The following is an 18,652-nucleotide window of genomic DNA, read 5'->3' as shown; positions in this document are numbered from 1 at the left end:
CTAGGTAACTGATAATCAAACGCTACTAGCAACTGATGGTGGATTTTAGATAGTAAAAATAAAAATAAAAATAAAAATTAATTGGTATCGAGTATCGATAAGGTAAGGTGATTTTAAAGAGACGTATCGTCCTGTATCAAGTAATATATCATTTTGGCTAATGTATTTTAGTGTAATTTAATGGAGAGACGTATCGAGATGTATCGTATCGGTTGGGTCAAATATAGATACGTATCGGCTAGTATCGTATGGTATCGTGGGATATAAGAACGGCGCGTTCACATCTTCTTAACCCGAAATGGCTTGAGGAAAGGTTCCTTTTTTAGGGTACTCCCGGGAACAGATCCAGTGGAGACTGAGTGGGGCCTGTAGCTCAAAGGCCCTCCTCAAATGACGGCCTCACAAAAAAGAAGGTGGCAACTAAACTTTTTTTTAAAGAAAAGGGAGGCCGAAGTTACCAGCCTAGCTTTTTGCAATACCTCAAGCTTTAGGGGTTCTTAAGAACAGCATTTACAGTTTACCGAAATCAGAAAAAAAACAGTATTTACAATTCAGTATTGTTATAAAAATAATAACTTTAAAAAAATACCATAAATATAGGGGAGAAAAACCAAAGTGAAACAGAGTGTTATATGGAGGAGTTCATTAGTGTGGATCATTCTTCTTAGATGAAAATTTCCAGCTCATATCTTCTTCTCCAAATTTCTCTTTCTGCCTTCTCAAGTCTTTCACCTCCAAGGTGTCTTTTGTTAATTTATGTGACAATTGGTCACTTCTAATGGAGTAATGGATTGGACGGGATCATTGAATAGATCAATATATTCCTCAACTAATCACATTTTACAAAAATCTTAACTATTTACAGTGGTGGCAGCATGGAACAGATTTTTCTTTTTTAAACAATAAATAACTATATTAGAAAACGAAACTAAAAAGAAGCAAAAGAGACATTAGGGGAGAGAGAAAATATAAAAGAGGGGGAGAACAGCAGCCAATCAAGAGGGTGACCGAAAAAAAGAGGTTATACTCTAAGAACTAACAATCAACCTATTCGGCTATTCCTCCGAGAGTCAATAACTAAATAAACGAATTGATTTGGAATCAATAACTGAATTTATGTCCACTAACAACCAACCTATCCCTCCAAGAATCAATAACTGAATTCAAAATCAATATGATTGAGCAAGCTTTATGTTGTTTGGGAAATTATCAAAATTCAACATCTACAAGTTGAGTAAGGAAATTCAATTTTAACCACTCTTCCGTCAATCTCCTTATCCTTTGATGATAAATTAAATATTTCATTATAAACTAAAATTTTATCAATTAATATGCTTTTCCCTCTTGCAATTTGTCCTCCTGTCTGGATTACTAAATTAAAACTGTTTCCGGGGATATATTTACATTTCCATTCTAGCCAAACACCAAAAATGACTCCTTATAAACAAAACTTTTCCTACCTTCCATGAAAATATTTACACTTCCCTCAACCAAACGGAACAGAGTGGACTGGGATGAGATGGGTTATTCACAGTTTTAACATTTCTAAATCTACATTTTTTAAAAGGTAAACTTACTGAATCGAACCCTAATATGAACAGGTGGCCTGAACATTCTGAGGGTTCAAAATTCTCATCATCAGACTCCAATAGATGAGTTAGCAGGTTAATCAAAACTTCATCTTTGAAATGCATGCAACTTCAGATGATTCTAGCATTCAAATCAAATGAACCCTCCCACAGGCTTGGTCTGGATCAGCTCTCATAGTCTCTGTATAATCAATGTCATAACCACTCAAATCTAAATTTATATCCTAATATACCTCTAATTATTCTAAAAAGCTGATAGATCCATTCAGAAACTAAAACAAACCTCAAGGTACTCCCTCAAAATGGAAGGAGAAAAAAACATCCAGCATCACATCTAAACATTATCTAGACAACAGCACCCGGTAGTTTCCTACCTATGTCCAGAGTCAGGCGACCCGTCTCCATACGAAACGAGACCCTTCTTCCCATCAGGACTGCCAGAAGGAGACCTTGAATTGTCTTTGCTTGCCTTTCTTGGAGATGGTGAGCCTGATGATGACCTTGATACTGAAGGGCTTCTGCTCCCAGAAACTGAGCGTCTCTCTGCTCTTGGTGATCCATGTGACCTAGATCTCTCATCAGGTGAGCGGCTGCGCAGCGGGCTACGGCTATAACGACCTCTTCCCCGGCTTCGGTAGCGGATTGGACTGCGTGATACACTTCTGCTCCTTGTCCGGCTTCTTCTGCTTCGGTATCTGCAAAAAAATATATAAAATTAAGGCAAATTGCATCTATACAAGTCCTCAAGGATCCATCACTTCATATGACTGTTTTTTACTGGTCCATATATCTAGTTTGTTGTTAAATAACCTTGAGATCATCCCAAATATCGTTTCCACCCGCAGTTATACGAAGCTATAAATCAGATGGTTTCCCATGTTGTCACTCCAATCCAGTCTTTAATCAAACAGAATTGCGCTAACAAACAGGTTATTGCTAAATCACCTGATTTTTATTTTTTCATGATTAAACCTGTTCATATACTCTGTTGTTCCGTCAAATGGATTCTGAACACAGTTTTCAGTTACAACTTTTCAAGTTCTGTAAATATCAAAATCACAAGCTTTGATCGACTACAAAGTGTTGTGCACGGCTATAAATTTGAAATAGCCTGCAACAGCAGCAATCTGCCAATAAGTAACTTAATCCTTTGCCAACAGTCGCTGGGCATACCCTGCTATATTAAGATAGACAAATTAGATACACCAATAATGATACTTTCCAATTGCTACCCTCATATGGCGTGAATTATGGAGCTCCTTCTGTTCTTTTTTTTCTGGTAATTTATTTTTATCTGCAAATATTCTCACTGCAAATATAATACTCAGGAGTTTCAGTTACAAAACATTCAATCATCGAAGGACGAAATTTGCATCATGTAATCAAATGCTGACAATTGCAACTTGGAAGATGATTGGACAATACAATTCTGCAAAATCTCCATTTTTTCAATATCCTGTATGCTATGCTTATTTTTGTTCACAAGAAGGATAAAACTTTCATCCTATTTTGTCTGCCTAGCACGTTTTCAGTGATGCATGATATACAACTGTCATGAAATAAGATCTCTTGCACCTATAACCATCAGAAGACAGCCCAAATTGCACTCATGCTAACATATACAGTTTTTTTCATGCTACCCACTTAAGTTGGGCCTAAACTCAGGTTTGCCCACTTATGTGGCCAATATTACATGCTGCCCACACTAGTGAATTTGAAAAATTACAAGTTAACTACTGTTACTTTTTTACCATTTGACTGTTAAGTTTTCAATTTTTGAAATGTGTTAAGACTCAAATACCCCTACCCGATCAAATTACAGTATTGCCCCTAATATTCAGTTTCCTCCCAACATCCCTCTCATCTCGGAAACTACCCACCACCTCCCCCTCCCCCTCCCCCTGCCGGCAACCACTGCCCCACCTCCCCCCTCACTGCTGCAACTCTTCCCCACCACCAAAGTCTCCCTCAGTCGCCCTCAAAATCAAAGGTAGATGACATTTTAGGTTTTGCAGTCAACAATAGTCTACAATGAGAGATCTGTGAAGGCATTTTCTGCTTCCCTTTTTTTCTCCTCACTCTTGCTTAGCTCTAACATTCATAGGAGCAGAAGCCAAAAAAATCACGTAATGGCTTTTGGAAGCGAGTTAGTGACAGATCAATGAGTTGGAAAAGGGCAAGACTCAGAAATCAGAAGTTGCAGAGTTTCTGATCAAACGGAATCAGATTTGGGGAAAGAGAGAAGTCTACCAAGACAATGAAACCCCAATGAACTTGATTGCAGGTTTCAGAGACATTTATCTACCTCTCTCCTTCGGTTTCATGGCAAATAACAGAATCCATCACTCAACATCAAAAGAATCAACTGCTTGAGGCGATCGAATCAGAAGGCATTGGAAGCAAGCATTGCAAGAAACATGGATAGGTCGAGCAAAACAAAAATTTCAAGAAAAAACAGAAACCCTAACTCCACCACAGGTAGCACCATTTCTCAAATATCAAACTCCACCACAGGTAGCACCATTTCTCAAATATCAAAGAGCCCTTGGCATGAACGGCATCTACCACCTTCTTCCAGGCTTCAATTTGCTCATTCGAGGGTTTTCCGTCACTGGTGGCTCTCGAGTGAACAGGGAGTTTTGTTCGTAAATTTGGAAAAACTAAGTGAATTTTGTAAGATGAAAAAACTTATATTTCAATTCAACCCATGGGCAAAATGGTCATTTCAATTTCGAAGTTAACAGAAAAGTAACTGTGGGTACTTGTAATTTCTGAAACTCACTAGTGTGGGCAGCATGTAATATTGGCCACATAAGTGGGCAGACTAGAGTTTAGGCCCAACTTAAGTGGGCAGCATGAAAAGAACTCCAAGATATATCTTGTGTTCAGGACCAATAATTCATCCTGCTTTTAATTCACAAACATTAAATTTTCAACCTCCACTTGATCATGTTAGCATGTTTTTGGTGATGCAACATATACAACAGTTGTGGTTTAAGATCTCTTCCACTCATATTGTACTCATGTTAAAGGTCTTTTTTGGTTTGAAATGATCCCCCTTCTTTAATTCTTTTACGTGTTTGCGTGCGCATTTTAAGATTGTTTTGTGGAGGTGTTTTGTGATTGTTATGAATATCAGTCAAATCATGATTACTGTCTCTAAACTCTTTTTCACTTGCGAGCTTCTACCCAACCCCTTGTTTGTTTGAGCAAATCGTTAATGAATCAATCAAGACCATCCAAGAAGAGGCTACATGGTGTATTCTCAATGCGGATGATAGTTTGGAGGATGAAACATGATACTACATTAGAGATGTGGAGATCAGAAGTGGAAACAAAGATTTAAGATGTAGTAGTATGATTTGTAACTTCAATCATGCAAACATGGATAATGATATGACAAAAACTGAGGGAAGCGATACCACCAAGTGACTACTTAAGATATTTAGGGTCAACCATAAATAATGAAGATGTTAATGATGTTTCATAAGGAATTGAAGTCAGACGGGTAATAAGTGGAGAGGCATAGGAGAAATGTTGTCAGACCAACGTACTCCTTTAGTCCTTTGGCTTAAAGAATAGTTCCACAGGACTGCTGCACGACAGGATATAATATGTAGAGCAGAGTCTAATGTACCAAAGATGAGCATGCCAAGTTGAACGTGTGAAAAAACTGGAGGGATAGTTTACGTAATGAGCATATTATAGCTGACCTGGAAATTTCTTGAAACAATGATAAGCCCTAAGAGGGCCATCGAAGGTAGTATGACCACACATTGAATGGATGCCTAGGGTGCCTTAGTAAGGTGGAGTCATATGATACCAACTGAAGGAGCTAAAAGATCTAGAGGCATGCCAAAATGAAAAATAAACGAGGTTGTCAGGAATGACATGCATAGTTAGGGTTTGTTCCAAGTGAGAGGTCATATAGATCCATGTTGTGGACCAAGATTTTCCAGACTGCCTGGGCTGTAGCTCTTACCCCTTAATTTCACTTTCCCATTTCTAACTTGTCTCTCATTTCTTCATTCTTCTTACTTCTTTTCCCTTAGTGTGGACTTCACTTTTCGTACTTCGTTGAGGAAGAATCTACTTGGCCAACCCCATTTAGTTGAGACACTGCTGAATTGTTGATGTTGACATTGGATCTATACAAGATATAAACTGAGGGGTAATCCTTAGTTTCTAACCTAATACATGTCATCTAAGAAGATAGCCTAGCAAATGAGGGAATTTTAAATGTTATTCCAATATAAGCACTAAACACTGACACTTAGCAGTTTCTAACCTGTCAGGTGTTGGGGCAGTATCTCCATGTCATAAATAGGACCCCTACCTTCCCCCCACCCACCAGTAATTTTCCAGCCCCAATATGAGCAAGAAAATTTTTTCTAATTTTGGGCCACTTTGCTCATTCCTTGCTGAAAGTCTTAACAATAATCTGAATGCTGGGTCTGAATATCACAGGCCTACCAATATCCTACCAACAGGCAAATGGCATAGCATTAAATGTTACCATGCATAGCGAAAATTCCCATAAACCGCCATAAATATCCAATCACAAAGCACCAGGGATAATGGTGCAGGGGAAAAGAACAGGTGAAAAATATAGCAAGTACTTATAAGAAATAAAAATAAAAAAAAAAAAAAAAAAGGTAGCAATCCTGTTTTACAACATGGGAGTTACCCCAGTAATGACAAGCTTCAGGAATTTGTTACGATGGTATTGTGTCCAACAAAGGCCTAGGGATGACGCAGTAAAAAGGAGTGAAGTGATCCTGATTGAATGAGTTAAAAGGGCCAGAGGCAGGCTTAAAACAACAAGAGGAAAAAGGACATACAAACCTAGGTCATATTCCATGTATGACCTTTGGATAGAGCCTATTGGAAGGCAAGGATCCATGTAATAGACCCCATCCAACTGAGATCATCCTAAGTTGCTGGGCTGTGACTTATCCTTCTAACCCCAATCTTTCATTGTTTTCTCTTTCCATTTTTACATCTTTATATTGTCATTTTTAAACTTTTGTTTTCCAATCCCTCTTTTCTCCTTTTTTCAGTTTTTACTATTTTGTTTTGTTTGGATCCGTGTAGTCAATCCCATTAAGTTCAGATAAGGCTGAACTTTTTTTCTCTTCTTGTTGTTCTACGAACAGAGAGAGGAATATTTGTTATCATTTCTTTTTGTGTGCAAGAACGTGTGGGGTTGTGATCACCGTAATTTTGCCCTAATTACAGACAAAATGAAAAATAAATGGAAGCTAAAATGATCCAAACCTTGGGGGAGTTCTGACTCGAGGTGGGCTTCTATAACGCCTCGGAGAACGATTGGAGTAGCTTCTGTAACTAGAATATCTGGTAGTACAAACAAAAACACTCGAGATGAAGTGCAGCATTTAAAAAGTAAAATATAAAACTATGCAAAGTCAAAAGAAATTCTGAACTACTTACAAAGGCCAACTCCCTACCTGTCACGATCACTTCTCCCACTATAACGATGTGGTCTAAAAGGAGAACGATCTGGAGATGGGGTTCGATACCGCCGTGCATAAGAATACCGCTGGCTGAAACCCCGCCCCCTTCGTATGCGCTTAGGTGATTCATCTGGAGAAGCACTTCTTGACAAGCTCCTTCCACGCCCAGGACTCACAGGGCTCACTGAATAGCTACGGCGATTATTTCGGCCGGGGGCCCTTACTGGACTTCTGCTAATGCTTCTTCGTGACACCCCCCTAGCCGGACTTCTGCTAATGCTCCGTTTTGATGATCCCCTAATTGGGCTTCTACTTATGGTCCTCCGTGCCCTTACAGGGCTCCTGCTCAAACTCCTACCAGCAGATCTAGCAGGGCTCCTGCGAATTATCCTCTGAGGTGGGGCTCTCATTGGACTAGGACTCATGCTTCTCCGTGAAAGAGACCTCAGTGAACTTCTGCTTACACTTCTATGTGGCTGGGTTTTTGCAGGGCTCCTGCTGATACTTCTCCGAGACTTGCCCCTCACTGGACTAGGACTCGGGCTTCTCCGTGAAAGAGACCTCCCTGAATTTCTGCTGACACTTCTGTGTGCCTGAGCTTTTGCAGGGCTTCTACTGGTACTTCTCTGAGATCTAGCCCTCACTGGACTACGACTCATGCTTCGCCGTGAAAGAGACCTCACTGAACTTCTGCTTACGCTTCTCTGCGACCGAGTTTTTGCAGGGCTCCTACTGGAACTTCTCTGAGATTTGCCCCTCACTGGACTTACGCTGACACTTCTAGCAGGGCTTCTGCCACCCACACTTCCAACAGGGCTCCTGCTGCTACTGCCTCTTCTAACCGGGCTTCTGCTAATGCTTCTGCTCCTCTTTGATGTCTGGCGGGGACTTCTATCACCACTTTGTGCTGGGCTCCTGCTTGTGCTTCTTTTGGGGCTCACACTTGGGCTCTTGCTCAAACTCCTGCGCGGACTGATACTCATGCTCTTACTCATTGCCCTTTTAGGACTCACACTCCGGCTCCTGCTCATCCACTTGGCAACATAAATGACAGAAAACTAAGCAAGCATAAAGATAATAGAAAGGCTATGGAAAGACCTAGATTTGCTCGGGCGATCATCAACAACATCAGGTTGTCTATCAGCACTTCGGTTTGTCTTACTATCTGCTACATTTCCATTGCCCCGTAGCTCTCCATTTTCCCTCGGAGATTCAAGGTTTTTGGCAGGCATATTTATCGTATCTCCATTCTTTTGCCAAGGAGCAGTTACACCTTCATTGATTAACAGAGATTCTCCCCTAGCTGAGGATAAACAAACTCAGCAAGCATCAATAACTGAAGCAGATGAGGATGTACAAAACATCCCACAGAAAACAGTTCTTAACTAGAACTAGAAAGGCTACATGTACAATCTCTCAGACAGCAAAGTGGGACTCTATGAGGGTAAAGTGAAAGTGCAAATCAGATGCCAAAAGGAGTAACAACTTATATGCCAAAAGAAAAAATGTATTTCCAAAAGATTAAAGAGATATTCAACAAACATGCTCCAATCATTTTTTTTGGGATTGGGGGAGGAACCCACCAAGTTTCATGATGTAATTTGGGCTAGGTCACACTGATATGTTTGGCTAGTAAGGCGGGGATTGGAACCATGAGCTAGGCATCTCTCACAAGAGTTGTATGCAAGTATGCATAATTTCATAGCATCTATAACTTTGAGATGTAAATAGATTCAGATAACATAATATACAGTATAAAGTGTAACAATTCAACAGTTATCAGATACCAACAACTACCAGATTTTATAAACCAAGACCAAACCACAGCTCATTGAGATCTATCGTTACCAAGATAAGATGTTACCCTAAAACTCACAGGACCGCATAAACCATCTTTATCAACAAGATGACATGTATAAACAGGGAAGATTATGATCCATGATTCACGATACTGTCTTCCTCTTTCCAGTAAAGCAAAGAAAATCAACTAGCAGCAAGCCACTCAAGGAATGCTCCACACAGAAAAAGAGGATTGGAGAGTGATACTTCAATGCTTACCAGAAACCTGGGAAGAGGTTTTAGGCTTCCGAGCAGGCCTACGAGAATCAATCCCATCCTCTGAGCTATAGTCACTTGTACATCCAACCTCACTATCACTGGTACTCTCCTGCGTCCTGCAAAATAAATAAAAAATTAAAAAAAGAAGAAGGCACAAATCCTAGGATCCGAAGCAACTCCTCTAGATCCCAACAAAAGAAAAGTAATGGCAATAGCACCAGCAGGAGAAACTCGGTAAATCAATCAGGTATATTTGTCCATCAAGCCAACCAGTTTCACTTTTCAGTGCAGAAAATAACAGCCACATAATTAAATGAACACCCAACCACCCATCCCTGCGAGAAGGGGGGGAACCAAAGGAGAAAAAAAATTTGGAAGAGACTTCATACCGTAGCTATCAACTTATTAAGAAAACAATCTCAAAATAAAAAGAATATAGAAGTATAAAACCAAGCACTGTATAAATGGCACTGGTTATAATATAGAAGTGTCCATGATAGAGGAGACTTCATCACTGACTAATACCAATCACAATCACCCAACCGATCAGTTCAAGCATTTCTGATCAGATTTATCGTAAAGATGGATCAACTGAATGACTGACAACAATAGGTTGTTGCCTTGCAGGCTACCATTCCTCCCCGCCTGCTTGGATCAACCAACATAGCAGATCGGATAGCAAAAACTTGCTCTGACACTTCTAAAAATCGACCTCTTACCAAAGAAGTTGATCAGAAGATTCAGAACTACTAAAAAGAATATTCTAAAATACAACCATCAAAATCAACCAACAAAACAAGAAAGAATATTTTTTTAATACCACAATAACAACCATAACCTTATCCCAACTCAAGAAAGAATAGTTCTAATTACCATGTTGTAAGAAGTAACAAGCTTTTCTATGGAAGATTAGGAAGATATCTAGTCTTAAGCCTATCTAATTATCAAAACAGTACGCTTATATACTATAGCAGTATCAAATAGTGAATATGACCTTCTTGATTTGCGTTTTGATTTCTTATCACGCTTCCTGCGTTTCCTCTCACGGCGTTTGTCCCTTTTCCTTTTTTCACGTCTATACTTATCCTTCTTGGAAGATCTCTTTCTCCTCCTGCGCCTGTCATCACTTGAAGAACTAAGGTAAGAGGATGACGAAGAATATGAATCAGAGTCACTGTCAGAGTCTGATGTTTCTGTTTCCGCATCCGAAGAGGCATCTGACTCAGATGTGTGGTGCCTTCTTCTCTTTTTACTCCTCTCCCGTGAAGATTTCTTATCCTTTCCCCGCCGTTTAGTTTCAAAACTATCAGAATCAGATGAAGCATCCTTCCTTGATTTAGATTTACTTGTTTTCTTCTTATCTGCAGAAAAAGAGTGTCTGAGTCACCAAAAGCTAAAAGAAAGGAGCAAATCTATGTAAAAATATGAATCAAAATAGCCCATATCAAGAAGCACAGTACCACTGTCCAACATAGCTGGTCCGTGATTTTTACTTTCACATAATTCACCACAGTGAACAATTTTCACTGGAGCAGCAGGTTTTCCTTGATCTGTACCCACACTTTCAATCTTCTTCAATGTGTCATGTCCTTGCAAAAGCTTCCCAAAGACCACATGCTTCCTATTGACATTTAAAACCAAAATAAAGAAAATGCAAGTCCAATTCTATCAACTACTAAGGAGAGGCAATCTTCTACATTTATCATATTTATGATTTAAGTAATAAAGAAACACAAAATATGTTCCGTATGAAGGATGTGAAGTTCAAAAATAAAGAAGTCAATGAACCAACATAAAATAGTAGATAGAAGACCAAGTGACCAACCCATCAAGATGGTGTGCAGAGTTGAAGGTGATGAAGAACTGAGAACTATTCGTATTAGGGCGACCAGTATTTCCCATGGATAGAAGACCCGGTCCATCGTGCGTAAGCTTGAAGGACTCATCTGGAATGACATTCAATTATCACCAGTTAGCCACAAAAGTCAGAACAAAAATAGATGATAATTTTGCACCTAGCAGAGATGTTGACATGAATTAGCCCATTCAACCAGCATTAAAGACATAAGGCACATAAAAAACCCAAGGACAAACAGTAAAATTATTAAATTACGAGGTATAGGCTGTATGGCTCCCCTGAAAATATGCCAGCACATGTATGGTCAAGCGCCAAAAAATCTTCAATTGTGTTATACAATGAACTGCACCATAGAAACATGCACTGGCACATTCAAGAAGCATGTCATTGAAGTTCTTGTATTCAAACAACTGAATGCTAAAAATGCCAAGCAAGAGAAACCAGCTGATGAAAGTTCCATGCACCAAAAACTCAGTTATTGCAAAGACTCAAGGTGGGCAAAAGGATATCAGACATAAAAAGACACGACTACAAACAAGGTCATGATCTCAAATTTACCCTACCGATGCAGTTAAGATTCCATTTGAGTCAATTTGGCCCCAGAAGACTTTATTTTGTCCCGTGTAAGTCCTATAAGCCCTTATTATTGGAAATATTGATCTGATGGACCTAATTTATAAGCCCACAAAGTGGGGATAATGTCGGTGTTAATTGAGTGCTTGAGTTGGATTAGGATACTTGATAGGTAGACAGAAGTTCCTTTTATGGGTCAAAAAAAGAAATCTTTTACGATCTATATGTATGTAATAATTCCCCTCACCCTACAAGCCACCCCCCCCCCAAAAAAAAAAAAAAGAGATGATTTAAGTAAAGAATACAAATTTGATCTATTAATTGTGGTGCTATTGACCAAAACACGTGGGATTGATACTCAAAACCTGAATTCTTCTATTTTCCACATATCTATTATCTTCTTCTCCGTTCTGCTACGAAAAAGATTGATCTAATCTCTCCCCTTCAATCCAACTGATTTTTTCCCCCTTAAAACTGTAACAGCCCTTTCTGATAAACCAGAGTTTGAGTGAGAGACAAACTCTTTAGTTTAAAGTTTGAATTATATTTCACTTGGTTACTTAAGAGTTGGTATTCTGTTTAAGTTTGTTTCCCTGTATATCTCAACTTCCTATTCATGTAATTGATTACACTATAAATACAATACTCAAGCTAATGTGAAGTCTTGAGCATTCAAAACCAAATATCAGAATTCTTTCATGGTATCACAGCCACTGATCCTAAAACCCTGCAATTTTTTTTTTCTTCCCTTTCAAACTTCTCAATGGCAGTAGTTTCCTCGTGGAAACCATAATGGCGTCGTATGAACAAAGCTAGACAATCTACTGAAGATGCCAATTATGGTTTCCACGGGCATCCACAACTTCAGCAGCCTCAACAGTGGGCATGCCTCCCCACAGCAACAGATCCAACCAGCTTAACCACTAGAAACCGTAGAATCCTTAACCACCTTCTTTGAACAAACCAGAAACCTAATCCTAGCTACAATTCAATTCCAGCACACTTTCCAACAAGACCTAATCAACTTCACTGATAACCTTGCCTTCATTGAGGTAACCTAATACTATCAATAAAATCCTAGGACTCATGAAATCCTGGCGGTAATTGGAACTAAAACCTCATTCTTGACCTAGCGTGCCAGCCAAACTTACTATTTCATAGCAGATCCTGGTTATTAGCTTCTGGTTGGATACTTCCCAAACTAGAATCACCTATGTGTAATACCAACACATGTTTCATGAATAGAGGAATGCTGTAAGTTGAGACAAAAACCAAGACCACCATTATATAGTCAATAAGCAATTCAGAAATAAGAATGAAACGTAAAACCATGACCAGCAATGTCCTCACCTGCAAATTTTTCCCCATATATGCTCTCTCCACCAGTGCCTGCAAATCAAGAAAAAGGAAAAGATTACATGAGAACATCATAAGATAATCAAAACTATACTCAGTTTGTATAAATATGAATGAAAGCCTTATCAATATCATCAGAAAGTGTAAACCCAAGCAGTGCATTTAAGAACGTAACCCACTTGACTATGATTAAAGATCAATTAGCATCAACTAAAGGAGGATTAGCTAAATCTTCTTGACAAAATATAATGTTCTTCGCTAATATTTTGTGAAGACTTTTTCACCATTAGTAAATAAAAATTTTTGTCTTGAGAAAGCCAGGACTAAAATTTTGGTCACCATTAATAAAAAGCAAACAAATCTGGTGAAGCTTTTCTAGGATTTTAGGTCAATTATGATCATTGGAACAATATTGCATGTTCTAAACTAAAAAATTTTGTACAGGTAATGTATCTTCATGAACGAGAAAGTATTAATACCATCCACGAGAGTTCCTCTTCAGATAACATTATAGTTGGTAACTGATGAAAAAGAAGCAGGTACATGAATTCACTGAATGTAACTCATCAATAATATAGAGAGTTTTGTCTTCCCAAATGATTATCACCATTTTCTCCCTCCAAATGTCCACCATATTCATTCATTGCATGCACATTTTTGCCCTTGCTATTATCAATGACAAAGTTTGTTCTTTTAAACTAAGTAGTTGGTTAACAAAACTATCAGGTGCAGGCATCTCTTTACAAAACATAATCTTGGAACATAAAGACAAACAACTAAACTTACACAAATACAAACATAATGACCGATTTTTATGAAGTCTGGGCGATCCAGATAAGGATCCACAAAGGCCAATGTGTAGGGATGGACTAGGATAGCTGAACTCATTTTGAATAAGCCAATGCATACAGATTTTGATCAATCAAGATTAAACTGATCCAGTTTCCTCAATCTTTTGTTTTGAGAGATTTGCTGGATGCTAGTTCCTCAAGTAACTTTCTTAGTCTTATCAGAAAATTTACCGACCTCCATCACAATTGTCATCAAAATATTTTCCCGAAGTGATCATGAGTTTAGCTTAAGTAATGAACTCGTATGACTGAAATGGTAAAATGACACTTCTTTTATTTATTGAGCATGTATAATGAACATCTTATCTTATCTTAGCAAATAACATTCTGAACTGCCAGAATCATCAAGAAAAATACGGTTAGCGATGATCAATGCTGACCTATTGACTTAAAAATTCAGCAGCATGCAGAGTGTAAGAGAACAGCCCCCCACCCCACCCCAAAAAAAAGTCCTACACTAAAAAGTTGCATTACATGATTGCTTGTGTTTACCAAACCATTAAGTATTTAAATTTATACTTAGATACTATTCCGAGAAAGCTAGGACAAGGCAAATACAGCACATTCTATTCCAGAAAATTGACAGTTTACACATGCATAGGACGAACACTATTAGATGCACTTTCATAGAAGACAAAAGAGAGAGAGAAAAAAAAATTAAAAATATAAGACATGACTACATGGAAATCTAAGCAGCTGAGTAATACATACCATCACGTTTGGAAATATCGCCCCCCTACAAAACAAAAGCTACTCATTAATCCAATGAAGAAGCAGAACAAAAAGTTTTCATGCAAAACTGGCTCAGGTGGGATGAATATGAGTAAAATTATAAGGATGGACAACTTAGTAAATACAACCTTAAAATCTATATCACAAGAAAAGCAGTCGTGACCATCAGCCCTGTATCCTACAGCATAAACAAGGTAACTGACTGAAGGACAAGGCCATCACTTCTAACTCATATCCAGAAAACGTAAGCCCAGTTGCAATCTATGGTAATCCAAACTCAAGGATAAGAAGCATTAGGAAAAAGTAATCAAGAACATACCTGGGCCATGAAACCTTTGATAATTCGGTGGAAAATTGATCCTTTGTAATGAAGAGGCCTTCCAGTTACTGTTCCAATTCCTTTTTCGCCTAGGAAATCACATCATTTCAGAAATTTAATTCAGGTTTCTTGACACTTAGTTCATTTTCAGGGATGCAGACTAGCATGTACAACAAAGAGTAGCATTCCAATAAGCAAACTAATAGTTAAAACACCCATAAAGTATAAACATTAAAAAGTATAATAATAATAACAATAATAATAAATAAAAGCAAAAGAAACACTGAAAATGTATCAAATACACGTTGATCTTTAGAACACTTAGGCTTGGTTATTGACACTCAGTCAAATTGCTGAATCACTTCTGTTTTTAATTTTCCTAGGACTCAACTCAATATCAAATGATTCAACTTACTAACACTAAAGATTAAAACCAGCGAAACAAATTGGAGGCCCATGCAAAAGTGAACTGATCTAGAAGAACTTAATATGCAGAAACTTTAATGTTGACTGTGACTATATATTTCACACATTCTCCTGCACATTGAGTTTTGCACCTTTATAGCACTTGCTTTAGTGCATGCTTTTTTTTCTTCTTTTTTTCTTCTTTTTTTTTTTTTTTGGGGGGGGGGTTGGAGGTAAGGAGCAACCATTGGTTTTTTTTAGGTTTGAACATCACTAAGCACCTGCAGGAAACAGCAGAGAACCAAACAAGGAAAAAGCACAAACAAGAAACTCATCATATGAGAATATGAGATAGGTCATGTTTCCATAGTTTCTCACTCATAAAATAGCTCCACAGTTACCAAATTGAAGGCCATAGAAACAGCAGAGAAATAAGTAGTGGGCAAAATACCTATATGATCATCCGGCAAAATGGATATCTGAATACAATAGACATAAGCTGCATGGGGAATTTTTGTACACTAGAGCTAGCAAATGGGAGGGGGGGGGGGACACCCACACACACAAAAAAAATTACTGCAAGTAGTATGTACATACACTATAACAAGCAATATCAACAAAAAGTTTCAACAATGAAGATACTGAGAGTCTGGAACCACTAGTCAAAGCCTCAAAATGGACAGGTCAATTTTACTAGAGTTATCACCTGTACAGAGAGCTCGAAAATTTTCTGCAGTCTTGGGAGCAATGTCGTAGAAAATCTGAGAAACCATTAAACACTGATAAGTAAATTATCCTACCATTGACTACTGCATGCTTCCAGGGAAAAGGATAACAAAAGTGTAAAATAGCATAAACAGGACCACTAAGAAAGAAAAGATCAACTACCACAGTTGATTATTCCAGCCAAAATAAAAAACAAATCCAACATTACCTCAAATACCATTCTCTCAGCTGGGTCTCCATCAACTGACACATCTAAGAAGACGAGCGGATTCCATGGGTTGGTCATTTTTTCTGTTAAGAAATGTCACATGAACAAAATCAGCATCATTATTCAGGAGTGATCGTAGACATACTCAAAAACAGTTGGCTCATTTTAGTGCCGAAAGAAGAAATAGTAACAATAATCATTGACCAAAGTCGATAGTTAAAACGCATTAAAATCCTTCAGGCAGCTGCACAGACCACAACAAAGATATACTCTTTGAAAGACCCCACATGCAAGTTTAAATCAAGAAAGGCATTCCACGGAGACCCAATATAAAGTGCCCGATTAATCAAGAAGGGAAAAAGTTCACGCAAATACCTATGCTCGCCTCACGGATCCGTACTAATTAAAAGTGAAACGATACCCAGTGCCAGAATTTGTCAATGCTTCGATTTTAACCAAAACCAGAGGTAGAATATTATAGCTGTTAAGTACTTAGGGTCTCCCAAATATGGTGGATGTTGAAGCCTAAACGAAATGAAAAAAAGAATAATTGAACCACTCTATCTACACTAAAACCCTAAACCCTAGCTTACTTCAAAGACCGCTCGATATGAAGAAAACGAATAACCTGACAAGATTTTGACGAAATTAAACAATAATACGAATAGAGAATAATCGAAACCTAACAACCGAAGTAGCTGGAAATATATTAAACTTCATCTAGATAACAGAAAAATAAGGATTGTTGAATGGCGATCACAGAAAGAAAGAAAAAGAAAAAAAAGAACGCGATAATTACAAATTTAGCTGGAGAAAAAAAATGAAAGGTTGGTAAAAGAACCCTAACTCACCTGAATTATGCTGCTGCAGCTGCCGTTTCCGGTGCTCCACATAAAAATAAGACACCAGGGATGAACACTTGCAAAGAAACCTACCGTCAATTATGCCTTAGCTTCTATATCTGTGCTTTTACCAAACTATCCCATCTTGATTTGTGCTGCCCTTAAGATTTTCACTCCTCTGACGAAAAGACCCCTTATAAGTGTATATAATTTTTTCCTTTTTCCACTGTCCTTTTCGGACAAACACAAAGGGTGTATTCTTCTCATTTACCTGGTGGAAATTAAGATCGGGTGTATTCTTTTCGACAGCTCTTTCCTAAGAAGATATGGACATTATGTCTCATACTTTTTTCTTTTCTTTTTTTTTTTTTTAGAATATCTTATACTTTTAAATGGTTCGAAAAAGAATAATATCATTTGCACCCAAAAAAAAATATTAAGTAATTTTCTTTTTCCCTCTGGAAATTGAGGTGCCAACAAAAAAACTAGTCATGTCCACAATTGAAAGCATCGAAAAAATGAAAAAGGGCAAAAATGCCATTTATCTCTAGTTATCTAATGCTTTCAACCTTGTCTAGCTTTGTTGCTATCTATCCTTAGTTGATTTTACTTACTTTTCTTTTCTTTTCTTTTTTTTTTTTTTTTTTTTTTTTAAGAGCTTCTTATATACCGCTATACTGGGATGGAAATGAGAATATTAATACAACCAAATGGGAGCAAACCCAATACCTCCCCGTGAGAAGTTGGGTGTTTATCCCCGTGTGAATGAGAATATCAATGTTTTTTTACAATGTTTTTAGAATAGTCCTAATACTGTTACTTTGGCCAATCTCATCATAGGCGCAAAGTCCTAAAAATACTCGAGTCAATACTCTCATACACGCGTTGTTTATAATGATGGAATCGAAATTTGTTTCCCTTCTAAGAGCTTCCAGTAGACCTCAAGTTTGGGGGTTTCCAATTGGTATCATAATTTTGTACACTTGTTCCATGAGTGCTACCGGAAATTTATCAAGTCCATTTCCTTGTCATAAATTGACCATCCAATGCTTCCACATAGGAAGTCAAAGTTCGAATTCTCTCGAGGCCAAGGGCGAAACCTCTTTTTATATTAATTATATAAAAGCTCCCCTGAGGATATAACCACTGTGCGCGCAAGCTGGCTTAGACGAAGCTCAAATAAAAATAAATAAATAAAATGACCATTCATTTTCTTGTAGATGTGTGACATGTGCCCCAACATCACATCAAATGGTTGAAATCCATTTATAAATCACATCAAAATAGTTAATTGATGTGACTTGTAAATCAATTTCCACCATTTGATGTGATGTTATAACACATGTCACACATCTATAAGGAAATTGATATGATATTAGTCTTGGACCCATGCAAGAAACAAGTGATTATATGACGACATTAACGAATGTACTAACTTTAATGTTGTATTTTTCTAGGGAACTATGTGCAAAGTTTTAATTTTGCATATCATGAGTATTTATTGAGAAATTATATATTTTTTAAATCGTATTGGTAATATTACATAAGATTGGGAAACAACTAAAACGTTTTGCAAATTCTCTATATATTAAACATGAATTAGTGTAATAAACTCCACTTTGTTTGTCATTGCTTTTAAACTAAAAATCTACTAACCGTGT

The 18,652-nt window shown here is 37.7% G+C and overlaps 1 protein-coding gene across 1 annotated transcript; it reads right to left on the bottom strand.

Annotated features, from left to right (window-relative positions):
- Positions 1-1,542: 1,542 nt before the first annotated feature.
- Positions 1,543-17,109, bottom strand: LOC149025092 (Cyclophilin-like peptidyl-prolyl cis-trans isomerase family protein). Its single transcript, XM_089145309.1, has 14 exons — positions 17,001-17,109; positions 16,150-16,232; positions 15,922-15,976; positions 14,811-14,899; positions 14,471-14,495; positions 12,903-12,941; positions 10,947-11,067; positions 10,582-10,742; positions 10,116-10,482; positions 9,122-9,237; positions 8,162-8,366; positions 7,058-8,086; positions 6,867-6,944; positions 1,543-2,284 (listed from the first exon to the last, which is right to left on the bottom strand). The coding sequence occupies exons 2-14, from the start codon at positions 16,225-16,227 to the stop codon at positions 1,960-1,962; spliced, it is 2,688 nt and encodes an 895-aa protein (XP_089001435.1). The 5' UTR covers positions 16,228-16,232; positions 17,001-17,109; the 3' UTR covers positions 1,543-1,959.
- Positions 17,110-18,652: the final 1,543 nt, after the last annotated feature.

This window comes from Hakea prostrata, chromosome 2 (assembly GCF_041222555.1).
Source record: "Hakea prostrata isolate BN-2017 chromosome 2, UWA_Hpros_2, whole genome shotgun sequence".
NCBI lineage: Eukaryota > Viridiplantae > Streptophyta > Magnoliopsida > Proteales > Proteaceae > Hakea > Hakea prostrata.
This window is presented reverse-complemented; position numbering and strand designations above follow the sequence as displayed.